Source organism: Hyalella azteca, unplaced genomic scaffold (assembly GCF_000764305.2).
Source record: "Hyalella azteca isolate HAZT.00-mixed unplaced genomic scaffold, Hazt_2.0.2 contig6106, whole genome shotgun sequence".
NCBI lineage: Eukaryota > Metazoa > Arthropoda > Malacostraca > Amphipoda > Hyalellidae > Hyalella > Hyalella azteca.
This window is the reverse complement of record NW_025936275.1, coordinates 16,839-26,340: the sequence shown is the minus strand read 5'-3', so window position 1 is coordinate 26,340 and position 9,502 is coordinate 16,839. Positions and strand designations below refer to the sequence as shown.

General features: G+C 36.1%; 1 protein-coding gene across 1 annotated transcript in view; it reads left to right on the top strand.

The window, feature by feature from the left end:
• The window catches only part of LOC108670803, an 11,024-nt gene extending 4,085 nt beyond the window's left edge, over positions 1-6,939 (top strand). Inside the window, exons 2-5 of the mRNA XM_018158298.2 lie at positions 3,504-3,710; positions 4,201-4,322; positions 5,141-5,275; positions 6,097-6,939. Coding sequence (XP_018013787.1) covers positions 3,581-3,710; positions 4,201-4,322; positions 5,141-5,275; positions 6,097-6,174 — 465 coding nt within the window. The 5' untranslated portion in view covers positions 3,504-3,580 and the 3' untranslated portion in view covers positions 6,175-6,939. The remainder of the gene's footprint in view (positions 1-3,503; positions 3,711-4,200; positions 4,323-5,140; positions 5,276-6,096) is intronic.
• Positions 6,940-9,502: the final 2,563 nt, after the last annotated feature.

The window sequence follows — 9,502 nt, the reverse complement described above, 5'->3', positions numbered from 1 at the left end:
CTAACAGCAGTCAGAGAAAAGTTCGACGTGGGCCCGCTCCTCGCTCGCGTCACAGCTCAGTGACCCTCGGAGTCGGTGTAGGCCACCATCAGAGGCGTTAAGGTCGGGGCCCTGATCATTGACATGAAACCATTCCCTGTTTTTAATTAATAAAATCAATTCCTTTTTTTTGTTGGAATGGTGAGTGTGGGAGGCCTTTTTAAAAAAAAAAAAAATTAGTATTAGATGGCAGAATTTACTTTTTTATACATGTGCAATTAATGACCAGAGAAGTCGTTGATTTATAATATCAGGGAGAGGAACTTTTCTTCAGATGATGGTAGATTAAAAGGCAAGTTCCAGGAAGTAGTTTTTGTTTATTAACAACGTTTTGAATGCAACAAACATTTATTTTCAAGTTAGAAGAAGCATTAAACATTGAAATTTTGGTGGAAATAAGTACATAATATATGTAAATAGGATACAACAGTTAAATTTCAGACCAAAAATTACTTGGAAAATTCTTTCAGAGTTCAGACAAATCTGATAGTCAGAAAATAGATAGCTGGAGTCCAATCTGTAGAGATAAGGGGCTCACAATTGTGTCACAGGCAATTATGGATTTTATAAGTAAAAATAAGTTCTTTTTCTTAAATTTTACAGAAGAAAGTAGAAAATGATCATTTGAATGGGCAAAAGTGTCAAGATTCACAGGCATTTATGTCCAATTCATGGGTGGCTTCTGTCCAATTTTCTACTTAGTCTTTGATGTTGACAAACAATGCTGACATTTGATTGACAACTGTCAATATTTGACTGACAATTGTTGAAATTTGATTGACACTTTCTTGTTCTTTAAAATAATGAATATGTGGACTTATCATATTTGGTGGCAAGATCTAGTTGATTAGTGGCAAGTTTTAACTTAAAAAGCATGTGAGGGAGTTTGAACAGGCATATTAAATCTATATAATATACTATTTCTTCCAGTCTGGTCAGAATTTTACTGTGATGCTCAAGCCTAACTATAAATAATTCTGGAGTACAATACTCCTAAATGAGGAGTTTAAACATCTTATTGTATCACATCTAACTAAACTGGATCAAAGCAAAACGTAATATGGTACTAAAAACTGTTCAAGTTATTAGCAAGATCTGATGTAGTGAATTTCTTAGTGATCTATGATCAGTTCTATCTATTACATCTATATTTAAAAAATTAATTAAAATTACTAATTTGGACATTAACATGACCAAACATCTCATAAAGAAATTCTTCTATGACTAAATTGTACAGGATGGAGATCTGTGTCCTAGCTATAACGGAAAATATCTACTATCAAATTGGCATGGAATATGTACTGTATAGTACCAATTGAGCTGCAACTTGAGCTTTCTTGTCTTTCTGGAGCCATAAAATTCTTGCTAGAGGAATTACTTCCCTTCAAATAAATAATTGATATGCACAATCAGACTGCAAAATTCCTAATGTATAAAAAATTTGTCACAGAACTGTGAGATTTCATACATAGGTAATAAAATTCCAATTCTGCTCTTGAACCTAGCTGGAAAATCAGGAAGAAGCTGCCTGTGAGGTTAATGAGACAAAAACACCAAGGAATAAGGTCTATTTTATGTGTAAGCATAAACCTTCCACATCTTCAATGTAAAAAAAAAAAAAAAAATTTTTGCCTATTGTTTTCAAAAATAACCTGTGAAATGTTGGTTTTTGACCCCCAGTTTTGGAAATCTATCCAGTATTCCAGATTGGCTTGCCAAGCTGCAAGTGGATTATTGAAGCCTCAAATTCATGGAATTTCAAACCATGATTGCCTTTTCAAGATTGTTAACAGCAATTTTGGGCCACAAACTTGGGCCGTGTACACAAATTATGCAAAATCTTTGATTTTATACTAGAAATAGCAATACAAATATTCTTCATTTTAAAGGTAATTGAGCATGTGATGACGTGTCCTAGGTGTAGCATAATGCAATTAAATGGTTCTGGTGGGTCAGCAAGTCATTGTCAAAGAACTAGCTGTGGCCTTAGTGCCCTAAAAAACTGACATATCACCCTCCCTTACCTAGTTGCCACTACCAGGATTGTGCGATGACAATATGGGCAATGCAAAAAATAATGAATCACTGTATGCTTCTGTCAAATCACCTGTATGCCATTTTTAAGAAAAATATTTTTGCTTAGTTGAGCAATAATTGACCACACCATGTAATGTTGCCTCAATACAAACCATCAGTTTTGTCCCACCAAGAAAAATAAAAAAGGGCCAACACCTTTAATTTCAGCTGAGCTGAAAAACCAATTTGAAATTAAAAGCAAAAGCAAATAATTAATTGTTACAATTCCTAAGAAATCAAAAGCAACAATAAAGCATTACAACTTAATATATTCTCCATTGTTTATATACTACATTGTAATAACAATGGTCTTGACTCAGTTATGACTCAGACTTAGCATGTTCATGAATGTATACAAGTATAAATATTATTTTATCACCATTGAATACATTAATGTGTTATTGTCAATTGAGTAAATACATCCATTCTAAAATGGCCAATAAGTGTTGCTTGATGATTAGTTGATTAGATTCTAATATCTAATGTAATGATAAAGACAAAATAGACCTTGGATGTTTCAACACCTTTGATGTTGTTGCGTATCATCACCTCTAAAGGTCGAAAGTCGTCTGGCTGGTTCAATACACTGGTATTGAATATAAAGAACAAACGTGGGATACAAATAGTATAGAAAATAGTGTTCAACAAAACAAAACAAACTCAGGCGAAGAAACAGCAGAAGAACCAAGCACATATAGCCAGAATAATCTTAGTAAGTCAGTGAAAGGTCAGCAAGGAAGTCTTCATTGCCAGAAAGCAGGCTCAAGTACACTAGGTCAGCATGGGTGAGTGGCAGATCAGTATGAGCACCAGATAAGCAGGACCATGGAAAATTGACTCACTCCAAAAACACTTATTTACATTCACATGCACTAATTTGGCTTTTATTTGCTGTCATTTGATTAGTATTAAAGCACTGATGACACTAAAAAAGAGAGAATAATTGAAAACACTCAATAAATAATTCATTTGTCTAAATACAGCCCTAATAATGTAGCACCCCAATTTTGCTATGTATATATTTATATGTTAGTATTGGTTGACAGAATTTGATCCTTTAAGCATGTTTAACGTTATTAGCAAATTGAAAATGTCCATTGTTACCCCAATTTTCTATTCACCAGTGCAAACAAAAATCTGGCTTTAATGTCCATGCTGTAGAATTTCATGTCTATTTCTAAACTTATTATTTCAATTATAAATGCCACATTCAAATGTAGCCGAGTTGTCTGCATCAAATATTTCTGATGCATGCCTAAGGCAATCAATTGTGTTCTAAAGTATGTAACTTGTGACAAATGATATTAACATATGTTTGTTACATATGTTAAAGTTGAACCCTACTTGTGTGCCTGTATTGCATTTTACAATTTCCTGTATCCTTCCAGTGTTACAACCATTGCTGTCAACAATATAGATTAAAAACTTCAACGTCAGTGATTTATAACTAGCATCACATTTGGTGATGGCGTCCATTATCAAAGAATGCAGTCTTGTGCTGCACGAACTCTCCAATGCTGCAGTCAGGAGTGGCAGATGCCCCGAGCAGAGTCTCACTCAAGCATCTCCTGGGGGCAGCAGAGTAAAGTCTGAAGGTTAGCCAGATTCTATGTGCCTCACAAATCAATATTGGCAAAGTAAAGACTTTTTAGACTTTTTCTTTCTGAGTGAATGTAGTCTTAATAGTATAATAGTAAAGTATCATTGATACCAGTATTATCATACATAGATATTGAAAAAACTTGAAGTAGAACAGAGAATTATAAATGAAATAATTTTTAAAAAATCTCATTTTTCACTATGCTGACTGATCAATTGTTATTATGCAGGGGAGGAGCTGAGATTATGTAAAATTATCTAATTTAATTCTCATTCATGTTCATTTCTTACAAGTTTCAATACAAGATTTGAGAATATTGTGTGGTAATATGCCACCTCATGAGTCTCATTCATCAGAGTGACATTAACTTTTTGTCTAAAGCTCACATGATTCATTGATTTATTGAGCATAACTATTTACTATGAGATATCTTGCTCCATAGCCCAGTGGTAACAGTCCTGTACACCAATGTACATATTTTCCAGCCTTGGAAAAGGTTGACCCTCCACCATTCCTTGAAGTTCCTGCTATCGCCATCAAGGAGGAACCTGAGGATGAAACTGAAGAAGTATCCATCAAAGAGGAACCATTCTTTTATGGAAATGAGGTAGGTGGAGTTGATGTGCAAATAAATGTTTTACAATGAATATGAAATTCCTGCACAGAATCTAATGAAAAAATTGGCACAATGCTATTTCCATAGTCAAATCTTCAAGTAAGTCATCAGGAAACAAGTCTTAACAAATTAATAGGTCTGAAATATTAACCAAAAATAATTAGGTATGAAGTACCTTCCTCTAGATTCAATAATTGGTTAGAAGTTATGGAGGATATGATCTATAATTACTCGCTTTTGATTCACTATTCTATTTCCAAACTCAACATTTTAAATGTAATTATCTGTTGTATATAAAAAATGAAAAGTGATGACCTATAGTGGCAGGAACCATGCTGAACTGTCCAAATTTTCTTGTTCTTTTTCTACTTCCTTGCTTGTCAATGAATTTATAAGAATTGAACAGACACTTGCAAAGAATAGTACTGGAGAACATTCATGTCAATTGATTAAGTTCTTAACTCATGCCATGCTACATCAACGCAAGTAAAAAAATTCTTAACCCATTTATGAATACCAACATAATCCAACAAGAAATTACTAAAAGTGTGTACTTGATTCTGAAATTGCGACTGATGTTTATATATACAGTTGATTTTGAAAAATTACGGTTGAAATAGTTGCATTAATAAGTATTGACATCAAAAGATATTTTATTACCAGAATTTTGTGTTGCTACCACATTCATGTGCTGTTAAGAAATTTGGAACTTGTTAAGAATTCTATCAGGTGTTGTATATTATATTCTTTTTCATTAAATGCACGCATCACTGCCAGTCACATCAACATTGTCCTTTACATCCCCCCAGGTTTGTTCAACTGCATATATCAGCCCTGCACCTGCACTCTCCTCTTTTGTGCCATGTAAGATGGAACCTCAAGTTGAGTCTCACAACGCCCTCCCAAACTCCTCACAGAACATTACTGCTCCATTGTCAAATCAGGTAAATTTACACAATTGTAGCTTGCTCCAACGTGCACCACATAAAAATTGTTGGAAAGATTTTCTTGATTCCAACACCGACCTGAGGAAGTCAGCATGTTTTTGTATAGTAAACATTTGACATTCAGAATTAAGATGTTGATTAGCTGTTGTGTTGTGGCAACAAGTTGTTGTGCACAAAGTGCGGCATTCTGAACTGTTTGTAGTTGGGTAAAGTTGGAGGAATTAGCGTCCAGTTCTGACGGGCGTGATCAATTGGGTGACAGATGGTTTTGTAGGTTTGTATTAAAGTTTCCTAGTCTTGTCCATATGATGTTCCAAGAGGACTTCCATCACGTTTGGTTTTTGAGGATTTTGCTGTTGTGGTTTTGTGTTGGATGGTGAAAGTAAGCATGACATCAAAGTTTAGGCCAAGAATTTCTGGGTTGTCTTCAGAAGAAGTTGAGTACTGGTGTGTGGTGTTGAGGGTGAGTGTTGATTTGTTGATTGAGAATCCAGGTTTCAATTAAAAAAGGAATCTAACTGAAATAATGTGCAATTAATATATCTAATTTTACAGGAGTACTATCTTGCATTGCATTTTCATTTGTGTTCAAATTTGCAAAGCCAGAATATATGTCTTAAGTTTAGACCAGGAAATATTAACTCACTTATTTGCTCTGACCAATTAATAGGTAACAGAATAAGTAACAGAACCAGAACAGACTTTTGCTACATATTGATTACTTTACTGAGGATAAAACTTGAAAGTCGACTGTTTACTGTGGCTCTTATTATTAAGAGAGATTGTTTACTTAGTATTTTATCATTAGTTTTGCGAAGGTGGGTCAGCACCGGCATCAGCAGACGCTGCTGGCGGCTCTGGCGTCTCTGGGGCGTCCAGCTCCAAGCAACACATAGAAAAATCATTCAAGAACCGCGACTGTGAACAATCGGGTATCACAAGAAAATCAATGCCAGAGTTGAATTCGCGTGCCACTCAGGGTGATCTCAGGGAAACAATCTCAGGGAAACAACATATTATCCTACGTCATCCTCAGAGAAATGCAAAGAAATGCTCTCGAAGTAAATGTGCTGATGGTTGCAAAGAAATCTTGCACAAGAATTGCCTTTCTAACCGTTCACTAATAAGGAAGTTTCGCTGCTCTGAGTGCGATTATGCTTGCATCACGAAAGGGACCTTGGAAAGTCATTATCTTTTTAAGCATTCAACAGAAAAATTTTTTCAGTGCTCTGAGTGTGATTATGCTTGCACCACAAGACTGGTCTTGAAAAGACATTTTCTTTCCAAACATTCCACAGAAAAACCTTATCACTGCTCCGAGTGTGATTATGCTTGCACAGTAAAATGGGACCTGAAAAGACATTTCCTGTCCGAACATTCCACAGAAAAACCTTTTCAGTGCTCCGAGTGTGATTATGCTTGCGCCGCAAAATGGGACTTGGAAGAACATTTACTTTGCAAGCATTCAACAGAAAAACATTTTCAGTGCTCTGAGTGTGATTATGATTGCGCCACACAACGCAACTTGAAAAGACATTTTCTTTCCAAACATTCCACAGAAAAACGTTTTCAGTGCTCCGAGTGTGATTATGATTGCGCCACAAAAAGTCAATTGAAAAGTCATTTTCTTTACAAACATTCCACAGAAAAGCCTTTTCAGTGCTCTGAGTGTGATTATGCTTGCACCTCAAATGGGACCTTGAAAAGACATTTTCTTTTCAAACATTCAACAGAAAAAAACGTACAATGCTCTAAGTGTGATTATGCTTGCATCACTAAAGGTAACTTGAAAAGACACTTTCAACGCCGGCATTCAACAGAAAAAAACGTACAATGCTCTAAGTGTGATTTTGCTTGCACTACTAAAAGTAACTTGAAAAGACATTTTCAAACCCGGCATTCAAAAGAAAAATTACTCGTCTAAGTGTGACGATATGCGTGTCTAAAATGCATGTTTAAACAGCATCTGCTCTACAGAGGCCATCAGAAACTGCTTTGTGACCCAGATGTGAGGATGCATGTGAAAGTAGGAAGCTTGACACAGGAATCAAGTGCAGAACATATGATTTTCTGAGACAACAGGACCCAGTTATGTAAATTACCGTACCTAACCCAAGGCACCGACTGCCAACAAGGAAGAGCTGCTCAGCTGTTCAATGTCCATCGAAGGTGGCTGTCGCTTGGGATGGCGAGTATGCAAAAGAGAACTACGATGGCTCATGCTTGTTGGGGCCTAAATATTACTTCATTGGAATCTCAGCAGCCATTTTTCGTAGAGCCTGCATGAGGGACTGGAAGCTGTCAGTATCATGGGAGTGGCAGTCAAGTTCCTGGGTGTAACTGTGTTGCAGTTACACGCTGGCTCACTGACAGACGGTTACTATCTTAAGGGGATCGGCTACCCTAAAATTTTCAATTTTGGCGTTTTTCGGTTTTTGTGCTCATCTGAAAGCTGGAATTCTGCTCTTTCCAATGGTACCACTGCCATCGCTGTACGCCAATATTTACGTTCATGACGTCTCTTTAAAGGGAAGCGGGTGATAGAGTTCTTTAAGTAATTAGATATAGAGTAATTAGCTGCTGAAATCTTTGAATATAGTTTCTACTTGAGTTGTGCTGCAGTTACATGCTTAGTCTCATCTTAAAGCTGACATTCTGAGCTTTCCAACGATACTACTGCGATCCATGTACGGCAATATTGACGCAGACGGCCGGGCTTTAATTGGGGGCGGGGGGTGGAGTTCCTTAACTAAATAGACTTAAGAAAATTACAGCGGCAAGACTACATATCTTGGTGTATCTGGCATCTGAGCTCAGTTACCCTTCTAACATTGTACGTAGAGGTGCGCTACAAGTTGCTGCTAGCATCCTTGAGTGGATTAAGCTACAGAAGCCTGTAGTTTGGTATCCATGCAACATTGAGTGCCTATTTCGAGGCGCACGGGACTTTGTCGCGCCGTCCTGAAAAATTTGAAAAGTTCAACTTACTGTCACGGAAAACCTATCTCCTCCTACAGTTTTCAAGCTACAGCAATGAGACATATGCCATTCGATTCGTAAAGACCATACCTATCGACTCTAACATCACTTTTTTTAATTTTTGTCTGGTTCGTTTTTTATATGGGGAAGAATGGGGGGGGGAGGGGTGAAAAATGTAAAAAATGGGAAAAAACGTCATAAAAAAAACTAGGTGGAAAATAAAAAAAGTGATGTTAGAGTCGATAGATATGGTCTTTACGAATCGAATGATACGTGTCTCGATGTTGTAGGATGATATTTGTGGGAGGAGATAGATTTTCTGAAGTACCCCTTTTTAGCCGTTTTCTATGAATTTCACGTTTTCTATCAATTTTTTCGAAAAATACATAGGAGCAAAATGTTTTTCTTTTTACTTTTTACGTATGTATGTGGAGTTTCATGATAATCGGATAATAACTGTAGAAGTTTTTCCGGAGGGTAGCCGATCCCCTTAACTGGCGTTTTGCTGATAACAGAATACACTCTAGTATTGTCGTACAGTAGATTACCATTACCAGTAGTTCAGAAACCTTGTGAGACTTGCGATAGATTTACTTGAATTTCATATCTTTTGCGGGTGTCAACAGTTATTTTATGCTCATGGCAGATTTTACTGAATATGATTAGTTGATGCTAAACTAGCCCCGAAGTCCTAATAATGTAAGTTTTAAGATAAGTGATTCTACTTTCACTTTCTTGTTTCTCTGCTATTGGAATTTCACTGATTTAGGTCTTTTTCTCCGTTTCGTTATCTTGCAGTTGAAACAAAATATACCCTATTTCTATGGCGGCTGTTATACTATCCCTTAAGGTCGCGATTGAGAACCGCGAGCTCTCAGGCATGTTTGGCTGGATCCCACTGAGAATCTATCACTTCGTATAGTCATTATAACTCCGCTCGTAAATGAAATATCAATCTAAATTTTTTCATGCTCATTCAGCTATTTATTTACAATTTCCCGAAAGTTGCAAAATATATGTAAATTTTGTATAACATCAGTTATGATAGAGTAAAATGTATCACAGTGATGTTCATTATACATGTGAGTGATGCGACTCACCTGAATTTTTTTAGACATAAGGTAGTACTATTTATTCTCTATTGATCGGTATTGAAGTCATATTTGAATCACCCTCTATTTTGTAGAAATTACCTAACACAATACTTTTTAATCACTCATGAATCGTAGATGTCCCATTTTCTTT